The sequence below is a fragment of the Littorina saxatilis genome, linkage group LG2, assembly GCF_037325665.1.
Source record: "Littorina saxatilis isolate snail1 linkage group LG2, US_GU_Lsax_2.0, whole genome shotgun sequence".
Classification (NCBI taxonomy): Eukaryota; Metazoa; Mollusca; class Gastropoda; order Littorinimorpha; family Littorinidae; genus Littorina; species Littorina saxatilis.
This window is the reverse complement of record NC_090246.1, coordinates 9115682-9143447: the sequence shown is the minus strand read 5'-3', so window position 1 is coordinate 9143447 and position 27766 is coordinate 9115682. Positions and strand designations below refer to the sequence as shown.

Genomic DNA, 27766 nt, shown 5'->3' with positions numbered 1-27766 from the left:
CTCGCAGGGCCGGACCAAATGAGTTGTAAGGGGGGGGTTCCTCCTTTTTGGGGGCAAAGTGGCGAAGCAGGCGCGCGAACTAGGGGGGTCCGGGGGCATGCTCCCCCGGAAAATTTTTGAAAAACGGTTAAAATCTGGGCAATCTGGTGCATTCTGGGCCTTGAATTGAGGGTTAAGAGCAGCATTGTTTTGGTGCTAAAACTAGTAAAAAAAAATAAAAAAAAACCACTCAAAGCAAGGTACATCCTTTTTCCAGGGGTGGGGTTCCGGAACCCCTGGAACCCCCCCCCCCCCCCTGGGTCCGGCCCTGCCTCGGGAGGCGAAGTGCAATCAAACAGGATTGAAAATGTTAGGGCCAATTTCTTAGCCCTAAAAAAACTGTTATGCAAACCCGAAGGTTTCCATGAACATACAGACAATCGGAAACCACCAGACCCCATCACAAACAGAATTCCAAAATCCAGAGGTGTTGACTTAAAGGCCAACAACTCGGGTGCAGAGTCTGCTGTGAAAGGAGCGGTAGCCTCCCCTGTCACATGTTTATCATTTATTAGACATTTGTATTAAAAGTAAGGACCGGTTGTAAGAAAAGGCGTCGCCTTAAACCTCTATCCTTGAAAAATAAAGTTCCATCATCATCATCATCATCATCATCTCCCTCTCTCTGATAAGAAAAAAAAGGACGGTATCTCTCAAACTTTTGTACACTATCTGTCACTGTTCGCGGACCATGTTATTCGTTGATTAATAATTTTAGCTGTGTAATGACTTGCGTTCTGTCCATCTCAACAGCTGGCGTTTGAAGGCGGGATCGGCAGGTCGTACAGAAGTGACATGGCGTTAGACAACATTGAGGTTCTGGTCGGCGAATGCAATGGTGAGCACGCCGATTGCAATGGGCGGTTATGGTGAGGTTATGCCCCCTCTTTCTTTCGGCTGGTAACTGGCGCCACCTCGCGGCAAGATCACACGAGAAAGGAAAACAACCGTGCATTGGTCCCAAATTGCATATCGGTTTGGTAACAGTGCGTGTGTACGTCGTGCATTTTATACGGTAAACAGACTATGGTCGGTTCTGGTGAGGTTATGCCCCTTCTTTCTTTCGGCTGGTAACTGGCGCCACCTCGCGGCAAGATCACACGAGAAAGGAAAAAAACCGTGCATTGGTCCCAAATTGCATATCGGTTTGGTACAGTTCGTGTGTACGTCGTGCATTTTATACTATGGTCGGTTCTGGTGAGGTTATGCCCCTTCTTTGGGGCGGGGATATAGCTCAGTTGGTAGCGCGCTGGATTTGTATTCAGTTGGCCGCTGTCAGCGCGAGTTCGATCCCAGGTTCGGCGGAAATTTATTTCACAGAGTCAACTTTGTGTGCAGACTCTCTTCGGTGTCCGAACCACCCCCCGTGTATACTACATTGGGTGTGCACGTTAAAGATCCCACGATTGACAAAAGGGTCTTTCCTGGCAAAATTGCTTAGGCACAGTTAATAATTGTCTACCTATACCCGTGTGACTTGGAATAATAGGCCGTGAAAGGTAAATATGCGCCGACATGGCTGCAATCTACTGGCCGTATAAAATTTCATCTCACACGGCATCACTGCAGAGCGCCTAGAACTGTACCCACGGAATATGCGCGATATAAGCTTCATTGATTGATTGATTGATTCTTTCTTTCGGCTGGTAACTGGCAAGATCACAGGAGTTGTCTCGCGTTATCACCCCAGTTTCTTTGCCTGTGCGTGTATAGTATGCTTGGTCGATGTATGTATTGTAAAGCGCTAAGAGTAGACATTTTTCTAGAATAGCGCTATAAAGGTTTGCATTATTATTATTATTATTATTATTATTATTATTATTATTTCACATCAACTCATTATTTGTATTTTGAGGTGAAATCTATTAAATGTCACCATCAATTTCCGTCACTTGCGAGAAACGGACGAAAATCCTTGAATAAGTTCACTTCTTGAATTTGACCAGGAAACAATATTTTAGTCTCGATTATATTTCGAGTCAGAAAGGTGACAGAGGCAGAAAGCTCACATCGTTACACCGGCACTTAGGGCTGGAGTTCACGAAGCCGAAACCAAGCAGCGGGGTGAGATTGTCTGAAATCGCAACAAATCTCGATTTCAATCAATCCGACCCCGCGGCTGGTTCCGACCCAGTTGGGTAGGGGCGAGTTTCTGCTTCGTGCATCCCAGCCCAGGTCTCCATTCTGTGTAGGGGTACACATCTGCAAGAAAACGGAGGGGGTCTTAAAATCGGGGTCAATTTACAGAGGTCATGAAAGAAAATCTTACAACACGAGAGAGAGTCTTAAAATGGGGGTTCTACTGTCCCAGCAGACTAGTGTGTGTGGTGGGGTGGGGTGGGGTGGGGGTGGGGGTAGTATGGATGTGGGCATACGTGTCTGCCTGGACTACTTCGGGAGTTCTTATACTTGGTATGTTTTTATGTGTTGGGTTGTTGCCATGTGTTGTTTTGGTCGTTTAAGAGCACACTTTTCCATCCATTGTTTAAATTGTATGGACAATAAACTATCTTATGTAGTATTTCTTATGTCTTATGTATTATGTCTTATGTCTTATGTATTATGTCTTATGTCTTATGTATTATGTCTTATGTATTATATCTTATGTATTATGACTGTATAATGTCTTATGTCCATCTGTTGTGTCCCAGACGTGATTCGCAACGACTGCACGTTCCACCGTGACCTGTGTAGCTGGGAGAACGTGGACGTGAGGAGCTGGGAGCGTCACTATGGCGACACGCCCACTCCGGCCACCGGACCAATGTATGACCACAACAACAACTCCATGGGTCAGTCTCACTTTTCTCTAAATATTTTCTGTCTGTCTGTTTGCTTGTCTGTCTGTCTGTTTGTCCGCCTGTTTGTCTGTCTGTCTGTTTGTCTGTTTGTTTGTTTGTTTGTCCGCCTGTTTGTCTGTCTGTCTGTCTGTCTGTCTGTCTGTCTGTTAGCTGTGTGCCTAAAAAGGGGTGATCTTTGACATCTTGGAACCGAGTTTGGTCGACGATGTTGAGATAAGTTCATTATCTGTAGCATAAGTGTTTGTCTGTCTGTCTGCTTCAAAGACCAGTGGGTGGACGTACCGTAAATGTGACGATGTTCGTTGTTGTCAATAATTCAACGTTACCATAACATACCATTCTTGTTTTTTTATTCCATCACGAATAACTTACAAATCTTCAAGTGCACTGTTCTATACAGAATATTACAGTGTTCTAGATGCACGGACGTGTAGCAAAGACCTGTACGCGTACGTGTAGATATTGCATCACCCGTGACTCACTTTTTTCTCTCCAATGTTCCAAATCATACGTTGTTTTGCTCCCACCAAGACTGCAGATCTTGGCAAACGCGTGACGTAAAAACTAGATTTGATGACGTTACCCGTACACGTGCTCAAAAGTGCCGCATTTAGATCTTGCAAATGAACTAAGTGAACTGTTTCATGCAGAGTACTACCTTTACGTGGAGTCGTCCCGTACTCGCCCCAACGACACAGCCACGCTGAGGTCCGGTCAGATCAGCGGTCAGTTCCCGGGCTACTGCCTGCAGTTCTGGTACCACATGTACGGCACCACGGTGGGCACGCTCCGCCTGCTGACACAGACAGACGACACGGGACAGGAGGATGTCTTGTGGCAGCACTCTGCCAACTCTGGCACCGCCTGGCACCGACAGGCCATCTACGTCCGAAGTCCCGGGCAGGACTTTAGGGTGAGTGCATTAATTTGGTCTGTTAAGTACGTTGCACACGAAGTTTCATTCATTTGTAAAGTTGAGGCGGCACTGTGACGACCGCATTTTGAATTCCAGGATAATGGTCGACATGCCATCTTTGTCGGAAGTCCCGGGCAGGACTTCAGGGTGAGTGTCTGTTAAGCACGATGCACACGCAGTTTCATTCATTTGTGAAGTTGAGGCGGCACTGTGAAGACCGTATTTTTTTTTTATTCCAGAATAATTATTTAAATGCCAAGATGCCTTTTGTTGTCACTGCTGAACTAAGTAAATGATTTCGTTCTGAGTCAATTTTGTGGACACAATGCAAAGAGAAAAATGCAAACGGTGAAAGAATGTTTAGAGAGCGGTTGATAAGCATCTCACGAAACACACAGATCTCAAAAAGCTAACAATGTAGCTTCAGAAAGTTGCCTTGGCACATGCACACAAATCAGTTGCTATAAAAATCAGTCAAGTGCTCTGTTGTACTGCACCGATTCGTGTCTTCTTGACATTACACGTGGGAATGTGACATTGTGCGTCTTGTAACGTAAATTAGTGTTGTTGATGATCTGAAAGTCTTTGAAACATTGAAAAATAATACTCGTAACTTTTCTCCAGACAAGAAGAAGTAACAAATATACAACTATAAACTTTTGTTGCATAAAATATATTTATTTCCGTTGCTGCAGATACTGTTCCAAGCGCGGTTGACTGGGGGGAGTGAAGGCGACATTGCTATCGATGACATTTCCATCCACGCCGGTCAGTGCGAAACGCAATAAAGACATCCATGGGACAAATGACTGCAAAAAGAAGATTGTTTGATGACAAAGCGTGGGCTTAGATTCTGGAGAGTCTACAGAAAAGCGATGGATTGGGGCTGTGGAATTTGTCGAATTGAGAATCCGAGCTGACACTGTGATTATGAGAGAGACGGGGTGCCAATGTGAAACTATTGAAATGGACGTTGATTAAGTTCACTATTGGCAGTGGAGTGTGTGTTCGTGAAGAATGTTGGAGTATTTCAGACAAGTAGCTGAAGACTGCTTTAATTGCACGCCTTGAATGAAAGATTTCAGGACATTAGCAATCTCCTTGATAACTTTGTTCCTGGAGGTAAGGAAGAAGAATGTTGGCCCACACACAGTCACAAAGATCTCGCCAAAAACATCTTTCACGTTCGCTTTTTTCGCGGAGACGGCCGAACAAGACTTCGACCCCTGAACTGGAAAACTTCATCCATTTGCTTTCCACGTGACTACTGTGCATGCGCAATGGGATGGTCAAGTTCACTTGTGCCGGAAATGCTTACGTACTTGTGAAACAGTCTGCAAGCAGCGCAAATTCTGACCGATGCATACGTTTCATCAGAAACTGCCATATTGATTTTGGCTTCTACGATGACAATCTATGTTTTCAGTCTTTGATTTAGTTTTGTTTTTAACATTGTATTTAATATTAAAAAAATTCTTTAAAGATGCCTTCACTTCAGTGTAAACCTTAAGGTGTGTCATCATAATTTTGTTCAGGCTTGTACATGGAATACGAGCTTCCTTCCACTTTCACACACACCAAAATTCAACACCTTGACTGTTTTCTGCTGAATGAAATTCGTAACTGACACCAATGTCAGCATGCGAAGTTAATTCTGCACACGCACAATTAATATCCGTCTTTGCACAGAAAGCCGTCACGCTGCTGACTTTTGGCCAAGCCCTAAAAGGATGCTCGTGTCACAGGGTGACGCGGGGGGGGGGGGGGGGGGGCGGCGGTAGGTCAGTTGGTAGAGCACTGGACTTGTGATCGAAAGGTCGCAGGTTCGAATTCGGGCCGGGCCGGTCACGGGTCAACTTTGTGTGAAGACCCAGAGACGGAAGCCATATCCCACCCCCGTGTCACCACAATGGCACGTTAGAGACCTCGGTCATTCTGCCATAAGGTGGTTGATAGGGGAAGGGCTCCTAATATGGACCGGCTCCTAATATGGACCACCTCTTGATCTGACAAACTAACAACGCTAGAGCGCTAAAAACAATTTCATTCGCTGTATTCACCCTCTCTGGATAACTTGCACATGTCAAAACAGTTGCAGAAACACAAACCTCAAAACCGTTAGGCTGTTTCTCCTTTTTTCACTTTTGGCTGCGTTCACTCTAAATTTGACGCCTAAAACGGACTCGTTTCTGTCCACAGCCAAAGCTTTTATCACACAAAAATTGCTATATATGACAGCTAAGACCGTATTTGTTACATTTTTAGCAGTTTTGACCCCGAGTTTCTACTGCAAACAAAAAAATAATAGCAAAATCTCAAAGTATGTGTGAGTCCCCTAATATGGACCACCTTCAACAAATCGGAAAAAATAAAAACTAAAGACTATTTTCATTTATTCATTAAGAAGCTTGCTGAAAATAACCTATAACTAGCCCTCGAGCTTTCAAAAAAATATATCAAATTGTCTTCTTTTTGTGGAAGTTGATAATTTCACTTATTTTCACTCTGTTTTTGATATGCTTCTTTAGTTTCCTGGTGTGCTTCAAATAATGCTCTCATCAACCCGAAACAGATAAATCTAAAGCATATTTGAATTAGTCTGACATGCACAATAAGTTGTATCATGTTATTTTGAAGTATAGGGGGCTTTTGACAGTGATTCGTGAAGGCCGCTTCACTGGTCCATATTAGGAGCCTGGGCGCCTAATATGGACCATTTGTGATTTTTTCTGTATTTAATTTTTGTTGAATGTCTATCAAAGCTATTTCACTCTAATTAGGCCTAACGGTTCACTTAAGAGAGAAGGACTACCAAACACAAAATGAAACTTCTTCGCAAGAAAACAAGCTAGTTATTAGCATGAAACAAAAAGTGGTCCATATTAGGAGCCCTTCCCCTACCACCTAAACACGCACACCCTTGTGTATCTCATCAAAAACCATGAGGGCGTCAAAAGTCGAATTATTATAACCCATATCATGTCCTTAAGAGGCGAAATATTTAGCCTGTAGGACAGTATGTATTCTCTCTTTCCAGGGTGACGCGGTCGTCTCTTTGCACAGCACTCTCTGCAGATCGAGTTGTCTGCCGGCGAAGAGCGCGAGCTATTTATAATAGCTCAAAGTGTCTTCAACGTCGCCGGCTAGAGACCCGTAAATTGCAGAGTTCTGTTTGTGATGAGGTCTGGCTGCTGCTGTCTCCTCGTATGCTCTTGCCGTCTTGGGAACCTTAGAACCCATTGCAGTTTTTTTTTTTTATAGGGCTATTAATTTAGCTCTAAAATTCTCAATCCTGTTTGACTGGCCTTTGACTCCAAAGGTGATTGGTGTGCATTTTGCACTCGGTTACACTCGTATCCGATGTAAACACCTGTGTAGATCTGTGGTGGTTTACATTGTCGTTTACAAGGGAAGAAAACTATCTGGAAGTCGATGAGAAGTGATTTTCTGCGACTTTACCGAGTCTTGTCTTGTTGTTCATTTATCAATCGCACAAAAATATTTGTCTGTTTTTTAACACTTTTACCGTGCTTCCTGGGTCGTGGACGACCCAGAGCCTCACAAAATTGTCTGTATCTCTGGACGCATCTGGAGTTTTTGCGTGAGACTTCGTGCAATCCTTAGGCACAGTAGGACCTTCCTAACGCCCACTTTCTGAAGGTTTATGTTTGTAAACAAACAAATAAACAATCACGTAATTTCAACTACACAGACCGGATGATGTGGGTCGTGTACGACCCATATGGAATTTCTATCTTGGGTAGTTTACTTTAACACAGTCTGTGTTACGTATGGATTGAACACTGGATTTCCCTTCTTTGAGCCATGTGACGTCAGAGGCCGCCAAATATTCATATTTAGGCGGCCAGCCGAGACTACAAAATAGTGCATGTCTGTGTGCGTTCAATCGTAAAAACTAAAAGGAATTCTAACCAGAATCGATCGATACATAAATTTTATTTGTATTTTTGACCAAAATATGACATTTCACTTAGATCTCGACAGTCATTGTTCACCTCGACCGCTAGCGCGGTCTCGGAGAAACACTGACTGTCTCGATCTGTGTAAAATGTCATATCTTGGTCAAAAATACAAATAACGTATATTGTAACGTCAGAAAATTGTAAAAATTGGTATTTGGTTCCACTTTGGCATGCGCACAGTCTTTAACCCCAGAAGAGGATCACGGGAAATGTTTATCACATTTTGGCAGGATTGATATGCGAGCTGACAAACTGCATGAAATTTCGTTTAGTCATCTTTGGAATAGTTGTGTAAACGTTTTCACTGGCTATATCCTTATCTGCGACAAAAAGTTGCTTTAACAGTGCTCTGAGGCGCTCTGTATCATGAAGGTTAAAAGCAAGGGAGAGCGTCATGAGTACCTATTTCAGACAATTGTTTTTCGCTTTTACATACATGTTATTGTACGCGTGTTTGTATTTTATAGGGATTGTGTGGTGTCGCTTTCATGTCTTCATTTTGTCTTCTGCTTGATGGAAAATTCGTGCATTTCATGGATCATTACATTTCTGTTTTAATCATGTTATTTTTTTGGTGTATATGTTATCGGACTGGTAAATGTGATTGCGTGCGTCTTTGTGTTCCTTGGGCATAGTTATGTTGTTGTTATTGTTGTTTTCTTTCGTTTTCATTTGTTTCTTTCTTTGTTTGAATTGCAATTTTTTTTTTTTTTTTTTTTGGTGGGGACTAGAAATCATGGAATTATTATTGTAACAAAAAGCACAAACCAGATACAAACGGGAGACAAATTATGATTTGGTGTGCTTGTTTGCTCGTGTATTTGTTTTCTCTTGTTGTTTGGTTTAGTTTGTTTTGGTCTGCTCTATATAAATTTTGAATAGTTGTTTCTGAAAACGCAACCAAACAAACTGAACAATAATAAAAAGTATGTTTCCAACTAAATGTACGCGTTGCTTTACGGAGCACATGTTCGTGTGACATTTTACGTTGACACGTCGGAAGCTATCCTTCTGTTCCGCAGACTAATGCAAATGCGCCATTTTATTATAAACAACAATAGTTTTCATTTCAGATAGTTTGAAAAAAGGATGGAAACAGAAAATACTGACACAAAAAACTAGAAGAATGTACACTGACTTTTTTTGTATTCCTATGGTTGATATATTCTGACAAATTATAGTTTATGTGTGTATCTGGGAGTTATCATTTCACCTAATCCTTGTGTGCCGTTGTGGTGAATTATGTGCCAGTTTTGTGTAGAGTCTAGTTCGTTATGCCTAAAAAGAAAAACCCATCATCAACAACAATAGCAAGTCTTTCTCTGTCTGTCTGTCTGTCTGTCTGTCACACACACACACACACACACACACACACACACACACACACACACATACACACACACACGTATATACATTCCGCTGGTTTATATTTGACCTGGTGTATGTTGTCATTCCACGAGTATGCAGTCATTCACAAAGTCATTCGTGGGCAATGTTTACAAGTGTTTATCAAGGGCGGATCTGGGGGGGGGGGTTACACGGGTTACGTAACCCCCCCCCCCCCCCCCCCAAAAAAGAGGTAATTTATTGGCTCAGGATGCACCAGATAGCTCTATTTTGCTTCTTTGGATAAAAAAAAATTTCCGGACCCCCCTAGAGGCTTAGGCGCCTTCGGCGCCGTCAACTTGTATCTTCGCAGTCATTTTGTAACCCCCCCCTCCAAAGTGAATTGATCCGCCCTTGTTTATAACACCATTCTACATTGCTTATCTTTGATGCGTTTTCATCAAACTAGGTTGTACCGTATAACACCAATAGGGCAAGTTCATGGTTTTATGGACGTGTAAGATATTCCTCTCCTTTGATTTTACATTTCATAAGAACATCCTTCCACTTGGACGCATTCCAAGAATCAGGAGCCCGTCTGCTTAGCGATCAGAGTTTGATTTTTTTCAATGAATTAATTTCATTACAGAAACCTGTGTCAGTCTGCGATGTAAAGATGTTGCCTATCCCGCACGAAAAGTTTGGACAATAAGAATACGACATGGCTTGCCGTGTGTGATACCAGGTTTACACACAAAAGTGTTTCAAAACTGAAGTTTGTCTGGGTGACTTTGTCATCATGAGAAGTAGAAAGTTAGGTCCCTGCCAGACTTTAGTTTGACCCGACCTCATTTACATGATATACACACGGGTGAAGAGATGGTTTATTTATCACATGGATGGTCTCTCTCGCGTATGTACGGTTATGATATCATCTCCATATATCGGAAAGACTATAACGTCCCTCTTATTTCAGGGCTTTTAGTTTTAAGTGGAAGGAATTGCTATATTTTGCGATTTATGGGGTCATTTTTTTTAGACTAGTCGTAAGATACCTTCTCACCCCCGATCTCTTGAACGCATCGTAGATTTTTAAAGCTCGGATTGATATGTGTGTCTCAAATGAATAAGGACTAAGGGAGGTACCATAAGGGAGGTACCATAAGGGAGGTACCATAAGGGAGGTACCATAATGGAGGTACCATAAGGGAGGTACCATAAGGGAGGTACCATGAGGGAGGTACCATAAGGGAGGTACCATAAGGGAGGTACCATAAGGGAGGTACCATAAGGGAGGTACCATAAGGGAGGTACCATAAGGGAGGTACCATAATGGAGGTACCATAAGGGAGGTACCATAAGGGAGGTACCATGAGGGAGGTACCATAAGGGAGGTACCATAAGGGAGGTACCATAAGGGAGGTACCATAAGGGAGGTACCATAAGGGAGGTACCATAAGGGAGGTACCATACCTAACATCTGCCACTCGTTGTTGATATGTTTCTTACATAAAAAAAAGCAGTCAGTAAACCTTCTATAGCAGACAGATGGGAAAGAACTTCGCCGATGCAGGAACGAGATACAGTCCAACAAAAGTTAAGCAAACGTGTCTTTGATATCTATCACACACACACAATTTGTTTAAATAATTAAAAAAATAAATAAATAAATGAAATAAAATGTACCATCATAGTACGGACAAGTCTTTTCTTTAAGAAAAAGATAATTTGCCTTTAGACTTTAGGCATTTGTGTTTTACTTTCTAAATATACAATGTCGTTTGGAAAATGATGTTCATAGAAACATGTTACTGACTGAAAACTACCTTTAACATTCTTTGTGAAGCTAGAATAAACACTCATGGTTTTTCGAATGAGCAGTTCGTGTATAGCTATTCCTGTAGGCTGTAGAACCCTGTCGTTGAAAGTACTTTTTTTCTGTCGTCCAAATTCTCACACCGTTTATTACACAGGACCCTCTTTCAACACCCCCCCCCCCCCCCCCCCATAAAAAAAAATGCAAGACTTCCCTCATTTAACGACCTTGCTTCTCAGACTGTTTGTTATTTAAAACGTCTTTAAGTTTACCTCCGTCTGTAGACTCCCCCTCATTACAAACCAGATTTTTTTTCTCAGATTTTCGGCTTTTTTAAAAGGAGTTAAATAAAAAAATTTAAAAAAACCAAAACTGGAACAAAATTCTTTGCAAGTCTATTTCTGTTGCATTCAAAAAGACTTTTCTGTTTTTCACTATTTTGGAAGCACGCGATGTCTTACTAGCAGTAAAGTGCAGCCACATCAGCTGAAAAGTCAAAAGCATTCCAATATCTTCAACAGCAAGAAAGATGCTTTCAAATAAAATGATTTATTAAAGCATTTTTATTTGTAAATAAAAAAAAATTAAATTAAAAGTTGTTAGCAGTCATGTGATAGTGTGTGTGCATCTGTAAATGTGTATGTGTGTGTGTTAAGCTGGGTGTGCGTGTTAAGGTGTGTGTGTGTGTGTGTGTGTGTGTGCATTTTAAGAGGTGTGTATGCATGTGTGTGTACATGTGTGTGTATGTATGGTAAGGTGTGTGTGTGTATGTGTGTGTGTATATTATAGTAGGGTTGTTTGTGGGTGTGTGTGGTGCTCAAGAAGTTTAAAAAAATGGACGATTTGCACAAAAGCACAGGCAGAAGCAAAAGATACACTTTTGAAGAACAGTAAAATATCAAACTGTTGTAAACAATTTATTGCTGTCCCAAAATCAACAAGAAAATAGTGGTACAAAAGAGAATAAATGAACAGACAACGTATATATTCAGTACCATGTCAATAATGTTCAAATTCGTAAAAAATAGTTTAAATCATAAAATTATGTAATTCTATTGGTGCAAAACCGGTAAAATGCTCACAGGGTTCAAGAAAAAAATCAACAAAGATATTATGCTGGCAATATTTCCTTGTGGTTTTGCTTAACAGGCATTTACGATATCAAGCTTATAATGTAGCAAGAATATTTGTGGTACGGTAATTGTTCCAGAAAAAAATAAAGCAGCTGTAAAGAGGTTTTCAATATATATCACACAAATTTGAAAGCACTTGCTAAAAATATGAATATTGAAATTTGTTTACAAAATTATGTTTTTCAATCATGAACCTAAATAAACATAATAACCTGTTCATTTTTTTAATTTGGTACGTGCATAGATTTGATCCTGTAAAGCCTCAACAGCTTTAAAAAAATAAAAAATAAAGTAAATTTGATCACTGAGATTCTTGATTAATGTTTTAACAGTACGTATCACAACAATGATAAGAACAGGTATTCTCAATAATCAGATATGTATGTGTACGTTTTTACATCCCAAACCAGGTTTTAAACAGAAAGGTATCCCTTACTCAGCAAATGGGTCTGGAAGAAGATACATGGTTTCTCAAAATTCAATTGTTTGTTCGTTCATGGGCTGAAACTCCCACGGCTTTTACGTGTATGACCGTTTTCACCCCGCCATTTAGGCAGCCATACGCCGCTTTCGGAGGATCAAAATTCAATGATTCATGGATTACAATTGATTAACATACACAAAGTTAATGAATAAGGAAAATGGACAACATCCATTGTTCTTTTTGCATGTGAAAATATGGGGGAAAACAAAGCACAGTACTTCCAGCTTCCATAGCGTAAGATCCATTATACAAATGACTAATAAAAATAACTAGATTTAACAATATGGGGAGAAAGCATTAAAAATCTTTTTATGAAAAAATTGCAAAGCACATGTGCAAGAATGATAAAGAAGAATGATTACAAACAGGGCTGGGCACTTGTTTCATTTTGCACAATTTTTGCAAAATGGCAGAAATGTTTTGCAACAGACTATTCTTCTCCTTAACTCCTCAAGAGATTCAGACTAAGTTTGCAGACTTCTACTGCTACAGATTCATGTGTCCCAAACTCTCCATGCTTACGTCAACATTGGCAAACAGGCCACATCAACATTGGCAATTAGGCCACATCAACATTGGCAAATAGGCCACATCAACATTGGCAAACAGGCCACATCAACATTGGCAAATAGGCCACATCAACATTGGCAAACAGGCCGCATCAACACTGGCAAATAGGCCGCATCAACATTGGCAAACAGGCCGCATCAACACTGGCAAATAGGCCGCATCAACATTGGCAAACAGGCCGCATCAATATTGGCAAACAGGCCGCATCAACACTGGCAAACAGGCCGCATCAACACTGGCAAATAGGTCGCATCAACATTGGCAATTAGGTCGCCCACAGTCAGACACAGAGACACTACAAAGCTCAGGCATGGGAACAGTGCAAGCTAAACACATCTGAAAATGACAGTTATCGTACAACGCTTTTTCTAAATCTGCATTTCTTTGCAAGTATGAGTCCTGGCTGTCTCAGACAACAGTCTTTCTGTTGCGCCAAAAGGTTGAACCCAGTGTAATCACTGATTATCAGGAAAAAACACACCTAAAACCAAATCAAAACCAGTTTTTATGAACAGTTATCAATTTTATACCCAGTATCTCAAGATTTTCGTCTATTTGATATTCACAGTATTGGAAATGTTCTTTTAAAGTGATCCCTAAAGTGAGAGGGATTCTGAAGAAACTTCTTTTCCACCTGGATTGATCAGTATTGAGTCAGATTTGTATCATCATCTGAAATGCTTTCAGATCATCTAAAATCTGACTCCATAACCTCTGAAAATTGCCCATCACATGACAGTACCAATGCATGTTTAATAAGTATGAAATCAGAATGTTATTATCCTCTGAAATTAGAGGGATTCTGAGGAACTTCTTTTGCACCTTAAGTCAGAATTGTATCTCCATCTGAAACACTTTCAGATCATCTAAGATCTGACTCCACAACCTCAGAAAATTGCCCATCACATGACTGAACCCATGTGTGTTTGATACGTATTGAGACCCAATTTTTTTCTCCTCTGAAACTATTTCTGATCCGAATTTTTTTTTCTCCTCTGAAACTCTTTACGATCACCTGAAATCTGACTCTACAAACGCTGAAAATTACTTATCACCTGACCGTTCCCATGCCTGGACACTGGTTGTCCCTTTGTCTGCTTCAAGGCCGCCTAGTGGCCGATCAGCGCCAGCAGAAGACGCTTATAGTCCCCGCTTGTATCCGAGGCGACGGCTGACTCCAGTGTCTTCTTGTGTTTTCGCAGATACATGTCCTTGATGTCTTGAAGGTCAATCTGTACACAAGCAGGCATGCACTCATTAACAAAGGCCCCAAGAAACATCTGTGAAGTTTTTTTTTGGATAAACGGGTAAACAGCTATAACTAACTAAAACTGTGAACATAAAAGTAGTCAGAGAAAATGAAAGTTTTACGCCCTCACGGCAAAGCCATTAGGGGCATGTTACACGGGAAAACCCGGCTTTGTATGTAAATAAAAAATAAAAATGCGGGGGGGGGGGGGGGGGGGGGATGTAGACAGCTGGCTGCCGGCTGCTAGAGGAGACCTGAAATGGGCTAGGGACTGGGTTGGGTCGTCTTGGGTCAGTGCTGAAATGGTTACTTTTTTGGCTGTTGGCCGAACGGACACCCGGGCTTCATATTTTTGCATGCATGTATTCGTGTTTCCAAGGCCTGAGGCTTTCGCTGTGACCCTGGGATCTTGATAGTGCGCATGCGTGCACACTGGGGTGTTTGGACAAGGAGGAGAAGCTGCGTAAAGTTGACTCTGGGACACACATCCCCCCCCAAAAAAAAAAAAAAAGTAGTCGGCTTTTCTTTAATTCCTAACAGCAACACTGTGAAACAGGGAGTATGATAGCTGATACAGAACACATTTAGAAATCCTCAGCAAAATTAATTTCTTGGAGAGAAACAAATCTCACATGAAACGTGATACAGAACACATTTAGAAATCCTCAGCAAAATTAATTTCTTGGAGAGAAACAAATCTCACATGAAGCGTGATACAGAACACATTTAGAAATTCTCAGCAAAATTAATTTCTTGGAGAGAAACAAATCTCACATGAAGCGTGATACAGAACACATTTAGAAATCCTCAGCAAAATTAATTTCTTGGAGAGAAACAAATCTCACATGAAGCGTGATACAGAACACATTTAGAAATCCTCAGCAAAATTAATTTCTTGGAGAGAAACAAATCTCACATGAAGCCTGATACAGAACACATTCAGAAATCAGCAGCAACATTAATTTTTGAGAGAGAAAAAATCTATATACAGTGAAAACTCACCTCAGATCTGGAAACAACGATCCTGATGAGACGAGAGTCATTTGTGCCCAGACCCTTAATGGAGTCATGCATCTTGTCAGCAAAGTATTCCGGTCGGTTCTTGATGGAACGCACTGCAATAAACATCAACATGTAACCCAGTGCCCAAAGCACAACAATCACCTTTGCAGTCAAAGCCAGGTTTGAGATTTTAGAGCGAATTTTTTTAGCCCTACAAAAACTGGTATGGGTACGCAAAGGTTCCCAAGAGCATACAAGGAGACAGCAGCAGTCAGACCCAATGACATACAGAATTCTACAATTGACAGGTGTCTAACCGGCGACTGACGTACAAGAAACGTTGTGCTACTATAAATAGCCCACGCAAGGTCGGCAGACAACTCTGCAGCGAGTCTGCTGTGAAGGGCATTATACGCAGTGAAAATGCAGGTCCCGTTTGACACGACCTCATTTTCATGATATACACACGTGTGGTTTGAACGATATTGTTATCTCACGAGTGGTCTCTCTCACCTATGTAGGATAAACAATCTTTCACAAATGATGCAAAATTTCAGCCAGCACAACAGAGGCCAACAGCGTTGTTTTTTTAAGAGCAGATAACAAATACAATCTGATAATGAAATACACTGGGTTTATGCTTCTATATTTGATTATCTTGTCTGTCCTTTGTCCTAGCTAGAACATATCTCGCCCTGGGTACAACTACACGGTATTGTCAGATATGTCATGTATGCGATAAGTACCGCTTGCAAATTGCAGGTCTACTCAAGAAAAGTTGCAATGTTTTGTTTTCCTGGCAAATTGTGTGACCGAGTACTTTGGCTATTATGTGAAATGCAACCACAATGCATAATAATAACAATAACAATAACAGCACTTTATCCTACATACGTGAGAGAGACACCCGTGAGATAATAATCGTTCAAATCACACGTGTGTATATCATGTAAATGAGGTCATGTCAAGCAAGTCTGGCAGGGACCTGTTTTTCCACTGCTTATGATGCCAAAGTCACCGAGACAAACGTCATTATAGAAACACAAATTGCGCTCGCTAATTACCCTCGATGAATCTTTAGAACTAACACGTCACGCCACACTTTCAGAGTGACGTTTCTTTGCTTTGACGTAATAGATTGCACGAGGCTTTAGAAGAGATCGAAGTTCTAAAACAAGCGTCTTCAATTTAGCTGCCTCGAATGCAGGACATTTTCAGTAAAATACACGTAAGTACAGTATGTAGGATAAACAGAATACTACATGGCTTGCTGTTCCGTACCAGATTTACACTCGTTGCTTTTTCAAATAGTGAACAGCTCGCTTTCGCTCGCAGTTCAATATTTAAAAAAACAACTCGTGTAAATCTGGTACGACACAGCAAGCCATGTAGTATTCTCTATTTATTGTCCATTAAAATATTACATAACAAGAAGGGCAAAGCCCATACGACTCACATGCTTGACCTTGACCTTTACATGACCTTGACCTTCAGGGTCAAGGTCAAATAACTAAACCTAGCAATGACATCATACACTAAGAACTGCTTTACACATTTTTCCTACCAAAATACATGTGATCTTGACCCAAGGTCAAGGTCATCCAAGGTCATGCAACACAAAGCTGTTAATTCAAGACATAGGAAGTACAATGGTGCTTATTGGCTCTTTCTACCATGAGATATGGTCACTTTTAGTGGTTCACTACCTTATTTTGGTCACATTTCATAAGGGTCAAAGTGACCTTGACCTTGATCATATGTGACCAAATGTGTCTCATGATGAAAGCATAACATGTGCCCCACATAATTTTTAAGTTTGAAACAGTTATCTTCCATAGTTCAGGGTCAAGAACACTTCAAAATATGTATACAATCCAACTTTGAAGAGCTCCTGTGACCTTGACCTTGAAGCAAGGTAAACCAAACTGGTATCAAAAGATGGGGCTTACTTTGCCCTATATATCATATATAGGTGAGGTATCAAATCTCAAAAACTTCAGAGAAAATGGGAAAAATGTGAAAAATAGCTGTTTTTTAGACAACATTTATGGCCCCTGCGACCTTGACCTTGAAGCAAGGTCAAGATGCTATGTATGTTTTTTGGGGCCTTGTCATCATACACCATCTTGCCAAATTTGGTACTGATAGACTGAATAGTGTCCAAGAAATATCCAACGTTAAAGTTTTCCGGACGGACGGACGGACGACTCGGGTGAGTACATAGACTCACTTTTGCTTCGCATGTGAGTCAAAAATGGAACATTTTCTTCGGCACACCACAATGCATCCTAACATTTCATGTATTTGTGACAGGGAGACTACTGGCCTGCATATAATGCCAGAGTCATCGAGACAAACGTCATTATGGAAACACTTTTGCACCTGCTGTTTTCCACGAAAGAGTTTTTAGAACTAACTCGTCACGCTTCACTTTCTAAAGTGGTTTCTTTGCTTTGACGTGAAAGATTGCATAAGGATTTGGAAGAGATCGAGGTTCCAAAAGAAGCGTCTTCAATTTGTATGCCTTGACTGCGGGACGTTTTGAGTAAAATACACGTAAGTACAGTATGTAGGATAAATAGAATACTACGTGGCTTGCTGTGTCCTACCAATTTTATACTCGTTGCTTTTTTCAAATATTGAAAAGCTCCTTTTCGCTCGCAGTTCAATATTTAAAAAAGCAACTCGTGTAAATCTGGTACAACACTGCAAGCCATGTAGTATTCTCTATAAATCCCATCGCGACACACAAAGATGCTAAGGGTTCAAAGATGAGAGGAACAGGACAAGAAGATTTGCGTGCTTACCAATGGCCCTTAGACCTGTCTCAAAGTCACCCGAGGTTTCACTGCCAATGGCTGATAGGATGTCCTTCCCAGTAAGCTGAAAAAAAGAAAATTAGCATTCTTCACAAAAAATCATTGATGGAAATGAAACACTTGTGCAAATCAAAGAGAATTCTATTCCGTAATCGCTGAAAATTAACATCTTTCTTGATCAGATTATGCAGTCTTCATTAATTTTTCCATCCATGGAAAAAATGCAGGTACTAATTCAAACAAAACTCATTGTTGCATAAAGACGCATGAGTAACAATGCCTCATTCTATTCTGCAAAAGGGCCCAAGAAATCAAGCACATTAACATTTTGATACTCATCAAAAGAGAGCGCACAAAAACAAAGACAGAGGTTTGAAAAGAAAGGGAGTCTTCAAATGGAGGTAAATCTACAGAGGCTATGAAATATAACGACGTCGACAACTGGATTGTGAACCACATCAGCACTTGCATGGTTAGACTAGAGATACAATGGAATCCCCCTTTTAAGGCCTTCGATAATCTGAGAAAGGAGGGTCTTAAAAAGGAGGAAGTCTTAAATTGGGAAGGGGGGAGGGGAGGGTCTTAAAAGGCGGGTTCCAATGTACCCACCCTAAGAATACTCATCAAAGGTTGCCTGTAGCTGGTACACGTTTCTCAGGGCCAGCACACTGATGAAGGTGAACTCATCCGTGCCTAGATTCTTGACTCGCAAGCTTCAAGTCCCCCTCTGCCCCCTTTTCCCCCCTCCCCCACTCAATATTCACATGCAATACCCACCTTCTGATACTCATCAAAGGTTGCCTGTAGCCAGTACATGTTTCTCAAGGCCAACACACTGATGAAGGTGAACTCATCCGTGCCTAGATTCTTGACTCACAACCCCCTCTGCCCCCTTTTCCCCCTCCCCCACTCAATATTCACATGCAATACCCACCTTCTGATACTCATCAAAGGTTGCCTGTAGCTGGTACACGTTTCTCAGGGCCAGCACACTGATGAAGGTGGACTGGTCAGTTCTTTACACACCGACTTCAAGTCTCTCTCTGCCCACCCCTCCCCCATCCCAATATTTACATGTCCATACAGTTTGACAATACCCACCTTTTGATACTCCTCAAAGGTTGCCTGTAGCTGGCCCAGGACACTGATGACGGTGAACTCAACAGTGCCTAGATTCTTGACACACAAGCTTCAAGTCCCCCTCTGCCCCCTTCTCCCCCACTCAATATTCACATGCAATACCCACCTTCTGATACTCCTCAAAGGTTGCCTGCAGCTGGTACATGTTTCTCAAGGCCAACACACAGATGAAGGTGAACTCATCCGTGCCTAGATTCTTGACACACAAGCTTCAAGTCCCCCTCTGCCCCCTTTCCCTCCCTCCCCCACTCAATATTCACATGCAATACCCACCTTCTGATACTCCTCAAAAGTGGCCTGTAGCTGGTACATGTTTCTCAGGGCCAGCACACTGATGAAGGTGGACTCATCGGTTCCCAGTTTCTTGACGCCGGCTTGCTGCAGCTTGGCGGCGTCCTCCCTGGCCAGGTTATGGTCCACCACCGCCGTGGGGCCCTGGGTTCGAATCTGCTGCAGCTGCTGTGGTGTCAGCTCCTGGCGGTTACCCTGAAACAGACAGAAGAAGAAATTTAAGTTTTAAACCTCATCGCAAAGCCATTAGGGGCACATGAGATGAAATAAAAAGAAGAAGAAAATCGAAGTTTTACGTCCTCAACGCTAAGCCATTAGGGACACGTGAGATGAAATAAACAGTGTTCAGGCTAGGTTTTTATGAACCAGTTTTACCTCAATGGCAAGAAAAAAAAAACCCACCAAAAACAACCAGGTAAACCTAAGGTGTAGTAACACAGCAATCGCATCTAGTTTGATAAGAAAATCATTTATTGAAATATGATACAAAGTCCCAATTGTGTGAAGAAAGAAACCAACACCAACAACAACAACAACAACAACAACAAAAATAACAGACCAAAGACACCAACAACAACAAACTGTCAATTGGTTAGTTGTGAAACCTACAGGTTTTATGACCCACAGGTGAATTGATCAAGTGGGTTGTACTACATACTGAACATGAAAATAGAATAAAAGGGATTTAAAAATTGAAGAAGAAAAAAACCATGACAAAAATGATAATGACCTGGCAACAGGACACCAGGAGCTTCCTGAAATGGCCACTGGTATCGTCCATGATGTCCTTCTCAAGGTCACGATGAAAGTCTGCAACACAAAGCATCAATGAAACACAACAGAGACTGCTTACAAAACCTAGCGCTGTCTTGATTTATCAGTCCAGCATCGAAATATAATGACAACTGGATTGAGAAGCATATCAGCCCTTGCATGGCTAGATTAGACATAAAGATACAGAAACAAGAAGAAATGTATTGCAGAACCCGCTTCAAGACCCCCATTTTAACCCCTTCACTGCCCACTTTCAGTTTGCCGTACGCCCATAATCATACGTGGGATTTGTGTCAACAACATTTCAGGACATTTTTGAAAACTAAATGGGAGGTAACCACTGTCCAACAACTTGTAGGGGTTCTAAACACAGTTCTTTCCCCTAGACCGTTCTGTTAAGTTGCTAAAGTTGCTACCACGTGTTGAAAATGCTGTTATACGGTGGCAGTGAACGGGTTAAGACCCTATTTTCTCAGATCTGCTGTACATAACTATAGGGGGGGGTATTGGGTGTGGGGTTGTGGAGGAGGGGGGTTTGAGGGGGGGGGGGGGGGGCATTTTTGAGGAGTATATCTTCTTGATTAAGTCTTGTAAAAAAAAAAAAAACCCACAAAGTAAACTGAAACGCAAGTCTTACGTTGTTTGTAGGCGGCAACGATGTCCCTGACTTGTTGGTTTGTCCTGGTGCACAGAATCTCTATCAGCACATTCTCCTTGGTTCCAGCTCCCTGTGCAACATGACGGGCCTCAATTAGCAACAGACAAAAACCTAGGTTACTACAAGTTTCTGAGCATGCTTTGTGAAAAGCTAAGCTTCATTTGGCGGTCTGTTTTTCCCTCAGCTCTGTTGCAGTGTACATACTACAGATAGGACAGATAAGCATGCAATGTTCCCCTTTTAAATCAGGTTGCATCAGATGCAGATCATAGCCAATCATTTGGAAAAACTCGGCGCCCAGTAAGGTAAGGTAAGGTAAGGTAATATCATATAGCCGTGTGGAAAAATGGGACGTGTCCAAAGTGGCCTTCCATATGTATCTTTGGGTCAACATGATAGACAAAGGGACACCAGAAAACGCCCTTTTTTGGAAGGTGTCCTCTCGTCTCACATTGCAGGCACCCATGTATTGAGTCGGCTGTACTTGGACACAAATCTGCCCCCACCCCCATCATTTACAACATGACAAAGCATTACCTGCACGGCTTCGTTCAAAGACCAGGCATCAAAGTAGGCCGGAGGCTTGAACAGAGCCATGATCGCCTCACGGAGGTTCCCACTGAGATCTGACTCCAAGTCTTGAATAATGTCCTGAAACAGGTAATGTGGGAATAATTCACAACATTTATGATATTTGTCATCATTTTCACGAGTTTTCATTCACAAACACCTGGTAAATAAATCTCATGTTCCCCATGCAATAACTCGAGGTGGTGAATGGGTTTGAGCTTTCATGTGAAACGTTGATTGTCAAAGTAAAAGTCAATCAGGCTGATTGTTTGATGTGTGGAAATCGTGGCTTTGGATTTGTGTTTCTGAGGACAGCGATTGTAAACATTGACTCGCAAAGACCCAATCAATGTTGATAATTACCACGGCGATTCATTGTCAATTTACAACTTATCTCTGTAATCGCAAAATCCACAACGAAAAGTCATAATAAACACTTAAAAAGAAAATAAATATGCTCAACACTTACTGAACTCACACGTATGATCGCAGCTCTGTACATTTTCAGACTGGAAGAAAAGCATCAACAAGCTACGTTGTGACGATGCTTTGTGGCCCGGAGTTGGATTCCAAAAATTCGTCTCCCTGTGGGTTATTGTGCATTTTGTTGCACAACCAAAATGATGACAAAAACGATGTTTGGTGGCTTGTCGTCAGACCAGCATTTTGTTGTTGGTCCTCGGGGAGCATATCGCCTTTTGTCTCATATTTATCAACCGCGGCCTTCGACCTCGGTCGATAAAGATGAAACAAAAGACGATATGGTCCCCTTGGACCAACAAAAAAGCTGGTCTGTCAACAAGCCACCAAACATCTTATAATGTCAAACAAGAAATCCTTTCTGGTAATACAGTGGAACCCCCCTTTTAAGACCCCCCCAACTTAAGACTTCATCCTTTTTAAGACCCCGTTTTCTCAGACCTTCTGTTGATAACCTGTGTAAATTTACCCCCATTTCAAGACTCCCTCCTTTTTAAGACCTGATTTTCTCACAGTTTTTGAGATCTTAAAAGGGGGGTTCCACTAGCCTAAAACAATAAATTGCCAACAAGTGACACATGTTCAGATAAGCAACCTTCTAGATGCCTGGGACACATGAGGTGACTGTCATGTTCATTTTGGTAACTAGTTTGACGGGCGCAGTGGCGTGGTGGTAAGACGTCGGCCTCCTAATCGGGAGGTCGTGAGTTCGAATCCCGGTCGCTGCCGCCTGGTGGGTTAAGAGTGGAGATTTTTCCGATCTCCCAGGACAACTTATGTGCAGACCTGCTAGTGACTTAACCTCCTTCGTGTGTACACGCAAGCACAAGACCAAGTGCGCACGGAAAAGATCCTGTAATCCATGTCAGAGTTGGGTGGGTTATAGAAACACGAAAATACCCAGCATGCCTCCCCCGAAATCGGCGTAGGCGGGTGTAAACATGAACAACAGAAACCAGCAAAAGGCAGATTAGACTCTGCAAAGAGAACGTACCCTTCCAAACATGGTCTTGTAAAACTTCAAGATCTCCTGACGCTGCATGTTAGAGCGTTGACCAATGATGCCAAGGAGGGTGCGCTCATCTGTACCTGTTGGTCACAGATTTGGGCTTATTACTTGTTTGAAACAAAGAATCTGAAACACTCAAACACATTATATGGCCCTTCGTGGTCGGCTGGGCGTGAAGCAAACAAACAAAAAACTCAAACACATTGAATAAAACCCAGGGCTGGACCTAGTGAATGAGAGAGAGGGGCTTCCAAAATAAGGAAGGAGTATGGAGAGGCTGGCAAGGCAACGCCCCCCAGATGCTGTTGGAATTTAGCATTTAAAAGGGGTATTTGGGGTCTCTCCTTGAGAAAGAAGGTAGTTGAGGATGTATTTGATGAGGCACCAGCCATCCCCTGTACATACCCATACATGTATGTATTGTGCGTGTGTGTGTGTGTGTGTTTGTGTGTGCGTGTGTGTGTGTGTGTGTATGTGTGTGTGTGTGTGTGTGTGTGTGTGTGTTTGTGAGAGAAGGAGTGAAAGTCAGAGTGTGTGTGTACGTGTGTGAGAGTGGGAGAGAGAGAGAGAGAGAGAGAGAGAGAGGCTGTCATGTTTGATATATAGTACCGGTTGTAACGGGTCAGTTGGCCTAAACAATAAACTTTCTGAGTTCTGAGTTCTTTGAGAAAGAAGGTACATTTGCCCGGTAAGGGGGGATGGGGGGGGGGGGGGGGGTATTCTGGAACCCAGGAAAATCCCCTTAGATCCAGCCCTGAAGCCTTCTGTCTAGTATGAGACACACTCACAACTGATTTTAATTTGTTGTCAACAAGTAAAATGTCGGCATCCCCTACAATGGAGTGGCTGTCTCAGTGGGGGCTTGAAAGCAGCCCTTGAACAAAAAGCTTTCCTTAATAGACCCATTCCAAAAATAACTCTGCCGGTTTATGTGTGTTGTGGAAGAGTGACCTTTTCTTGCAAAACCTCTGCCAAACATTGGAGAGGCCAATCACTAGTGAAGGGAGTGTCCGAAACACGTGCTCCTGTCAAAGTGTTTTACACACACCCTTTGCTAGTGATTTTTTTATTTATTTATATGGGAGATTTATATAGCGCTTGACGTTCTCAAAGCGCTTTGCATATTAATTTCTGCCGTGTGAGATGGAATTTGTTACACAATATATCACGCATTCACATCGGCCAGTAAATCTCAAGCCATTACGGCGAATATTTACTTTTCACGGCCTATTATTCCAAGTCACACGGGTATTTGGTGGACATTGGCCCTTCCAATGTTTGGCAGAGGTTTTGCAAGAAAAGGTCACTCTTCCACAACTCATACAAACCCGCCGCACGTATTTCTGAAAATTGTCTATTGGGCCCTAAGTTGACTTCACAAAGACTTTGCAAGATCTTTTTACCAACAAATCAGTGCCAAAGCTTAATTTTAATATCAGACTCAATAGATTGAAAGTCAACTTGTAAGACTTGTGTATCAGGGAGTTGTAGACCATTAAAGCAACATTTAGAAAAAGAAGATGTCAACAGGTAAGCTACATTCTTATCAGAAAATCTTAAAATTCTGTTGAAAGTTAACCCACTTTTTCATTATCACAAAAAACACATGAAAACAAAATCGCCTGTGCCTAAATAAAATGTCTACCCTACGCTTACCTGCTCCTTTCAAAGAATGGCGAATTGCTTCGCAGTCTTTCTCAGCGTTAAAGTTGGCTCCAGGCCGTATGGTGGGGCGGAAAAGTTCAGCACTGCCATCAAGCTGAACTTGCTGCATTTGATCGCCTAATCCTGTCACACCCTGAGAGAAAATTGAAGTTGTTTTGAATCAATGTACAGCTTGCATAAACGCCACATAATCACAGTCTGCATTGCCGTAATATTAGCATTGTATAGTCCAGTGGTACTTGCGATAAAAAGACACCCTTCGGATTAACAGCCAAAATTGTACCTACATGTACATTGCCGGTAGCCTGTTATGACAGGTTACATACTTCGGTCAAAATGATACACCAAGGGACTCCAGGTGTCCTTTATTGGAAGGTGTCCTCTCATCAGAAGAGCCTCACACTGTTGGTACCAATGTAACCTTAAAATCATGAAGATAACGTCCTGCCAAAGTTGAGCTGGGAGATCAGAAAAATCTACACCCTTCACCCACAAGGCACAGGCGGGATTTGAACCCCAAATCGTTAACATTGAAGGACAACGACTTAACCACTAGGCTATCAGCGTTGTTCCCTGGACTTGATGTTCGGTGATTTATGCATACTATTTTGATCTGTCGCATTGTCCTGGTCCCAGGCTGGTTGAATGTCCTATAGTTTTGACGCGTGGAATGAAAGACCAACCAAAAGACACCGTAGAGTAAAAACAATCCACGGTAGTTCGTCAGTATACGTCTGTACTCGTTGTAGCGAGAATTTGAACTGGGGGAGTATGGTGCGCATGCGTGGAGGGTCACTACCGGTAGGGGAGACTACTCCCACAAATGGCGCACTGGAGAAGTAGCCAAGAGTTAGCGACCTTGACCATTTATTGGTTACAAGATGCTACTCAGTCTGATACTCATAAGTAGGGTAACTCCTTATAGTTAAATTGAGGTGAATATTCTTAGAAATAGTCAATTTACTCGTTAAAAAAAAAAAATGTGTGGCCAGGACATTTTGACCGATATATATTTTAAAGGACTTACACCAGATGATGGCTGTGGAGGGGGCACAGTGCCAGGGGTAGATGCCATGGTGCCCATGCCGGGTGTCACTCCCCCAGGTGCTGCACCTGGGTAGCCTGGCGCGCCTTGACCTTGGGCTGGGTAACCTTGACCTTGAACCTGGGCTGGGTAACCTTGACCCTGGGCTGGGTAACCTTGACCCTGGGCTGGGTAACCTTGGTCTTGTCCTGGGGCAGGATAACCTTGACCTTGTCCTGGGGCAGGATAACCTTGACCTTGTCCTGGGGCAGGGGGCTGACTTTGGGGGACAGACTCCTCTGTGGTGACATGTGCAATTCATGAAGTAAACTACATATCATTGCAAGTGACTTGGTGAGCATTACATGATGGGTAAAGTATCTGTGCAGTTGTGAATCAAATTAACAAAGCTTAGAGAAAAATTACGTCAAACCATGAGAGTATATATATAATTATGCAGATGTTGCTTTGGCATTAATGCTTCACTTTACAGCCATCCATCAGTTGTGAGGCTGTGTCAAGGAATTAAGTCTGATTTCTGCATAAAGGAAATAGGTGTGGATGCGCCCGTGTGTGTGTGTGTGTCTCCTGTTTGAATACGTTTGTGTCTGTGCCATGGTTACTCACAGTGCTTGTCTACGATGTGTCTTATGGGTCCTCCAAAGACTGTCAGGCAAGAATTTGATGAATATAATCATCTTTCATTGAATTAACTCTCTAATAGATATATGTGTGTCACTGTGTGTGTGTGTGTGTGTGTGTGTGTGTGTGTGTGTGTGTGTGTGTGTGTGTGTGTGTGCGAGTGCGTGCGTGCGTCCGTCTCTCTTCTTGTGTTGCATTTTGTCGATGTACAAATACTACAATTACACATGTTCGGAGTTCCCCTATGAACAAAATAAAGTCTGGTACTGCTTCTGAGCTCACAAAAGAGTGTGCTCAAGTGATCTCAGGGTGCTTTCAAAAGGCATTTGAATAGTGTAAGCATTGGTGTATGAAATGTACCTTAAAAGAGAAAAAACACGTTTTCAATGCACAACTTTTGCTGCTAAATTATTGTTTCTAGCAGAAAAAGAAGAGGTGTAGATGTTAGTAGGTAATAATAAAGGGAAGCATGCTGCTATATGTTGTTGCCTTTTTGTTGTTGTTTAAAGACAGAGCCCTTAAAACCCCACAAGAAAGACAGATCTAAACAACTAAACAAGACTTACAATACCACACATCAAGCATATCAGAAGAGTGAGCTACTGCGTACCACAAAAAGAACAACATCCATCAACACAAACAAGCAACAGAAGCATATAGAAATTATATATAGCATAATGATCTTACACTTTCAACCCCAAGAGTAATTTGTAAGCATAAACATTTATTGCTGAAATCATATCAACAGAAAAACAGAGAGCTGTATAATATAGAACATTTATTGTTGAAATCATATCAACAGAAAAACAGAGAGCTGTATAATATAGAACATTTATAAATTCAACAAGGTAAAATCTCATTGGACATTGCAATGAGCATAACTTAAGCAGATACTATTATGTGTTTAAGTCTATAAATTACTAACCAAAGTACTTGCAGATGATGACCAAAACAAACAAAGAAAACTTTTGTCCATCTACATTTTAAACATATGTTATAACTATTAAGAACCACACGATGATTTTAACCTTGAATAAGTGTCAAGGTCTTTGGTTTCAATTCGGTATCATTCATGCTTGTGTGAAAACACTATGTGTCATCATTAAGCATTTAGCAACACTAATGACAAAAAAATCCAAAACAACAAAAGCCATGTAATTTCATGATCATCAATGACACAAGAGTCAAATCTGCCACAATATTATAAAGCTTAACCCTCATCTTCAATTTTCTCCAAGGAAAAAAAATATTAAAAAAAAGAAAAAGAAAAAACAGCCTTGCACTACAATGTTAAGAGCCTTGATTTAATAGTCGCTTGCACTGTATGGAAGCTTTTGTGGAACGAAGAATTATCCATTCTAGAACATGTTGGTAA

The 27766-nt window shown here is 41.7% G+C and overlaps 2 protein-coding genes across 3 annotated transcripts in view; one reads left to right on the top strand and one right to left on the bottom strand.

Annotated features, from left to right (window-relative positions):
- The window catches only part of LOC138958141 (MAM and LDL-receptor class A domain-containing protein 1-like), a 75123-nt gene extending 66167 nt beyond the window's left edge, over window positions 1-8956 (top strand). For both annotated transcript variants that reach the window (XM_070329221.1, XM_070329220.1), the window contains exons 17-20: window positions 793-877; window positions 2691-2831; window positions 3491-3753; window positions 4452-8956. In XM_070329221.1, coding sequence (XP_070185322.1) covers window positions 793-877; window positions 2691-2831; window positions 3491-3753; window positions 4452-4544 — 582 coding nt within the window. In that variant the 3' untranslated portion in view covers window positions 4545-8956. The remainder of the gene's footprint in view (window positions 1-792; window positions 878-2690; window positions 2832-3490; window positions 3754-4451) is intronic.
- Window positions 8957-11782: 2826 nt separating this feature from the next.
- LOC138958140 (annexin-B12-like) overlaps window positions 11783-27766 on the bottom strand; it is a 28806-nt gene continuing 12822 nt past the window's right edge. The window contains exons 6-15 of the mRNA XM_070329219.1: window positions 25753-26048; window positions 24717-24858; window positions 23046-23140; window positions 21539-21652; window positions 20981-21071; window positions 20300-20379; window positions 19552-19764; window positions 18127-18202; window positions 15320-15432; window positions 11783-14300 (exon numbers count right to left, since the gene is read on the bottom strand). Coding sequence (XP_070185320.1) covers window positions 14178-14300; window positions 15320-15432; window positions 18127-18202; window positions 19552-19764; window positions 20300-20379; window positions 20981-21071; window positions 21539-21652; window positions 23046-23140; window positions 24717-24858; window positions 25753-26048 — 1343 coding nt within the window. The 3' untranslated portion in view covers window positions 11783-14177. The remainder of the gene's footprint in view (window positions 14301-15319; window positions 15433-18126; window positions 18203-19551; window positions 19765-20299; window positions 20380-20980; window positions 21072-21538; window positions 21653-23045; window positions 23141-24716; window positions 24859-25752; window positions 26049-27766) is intronic.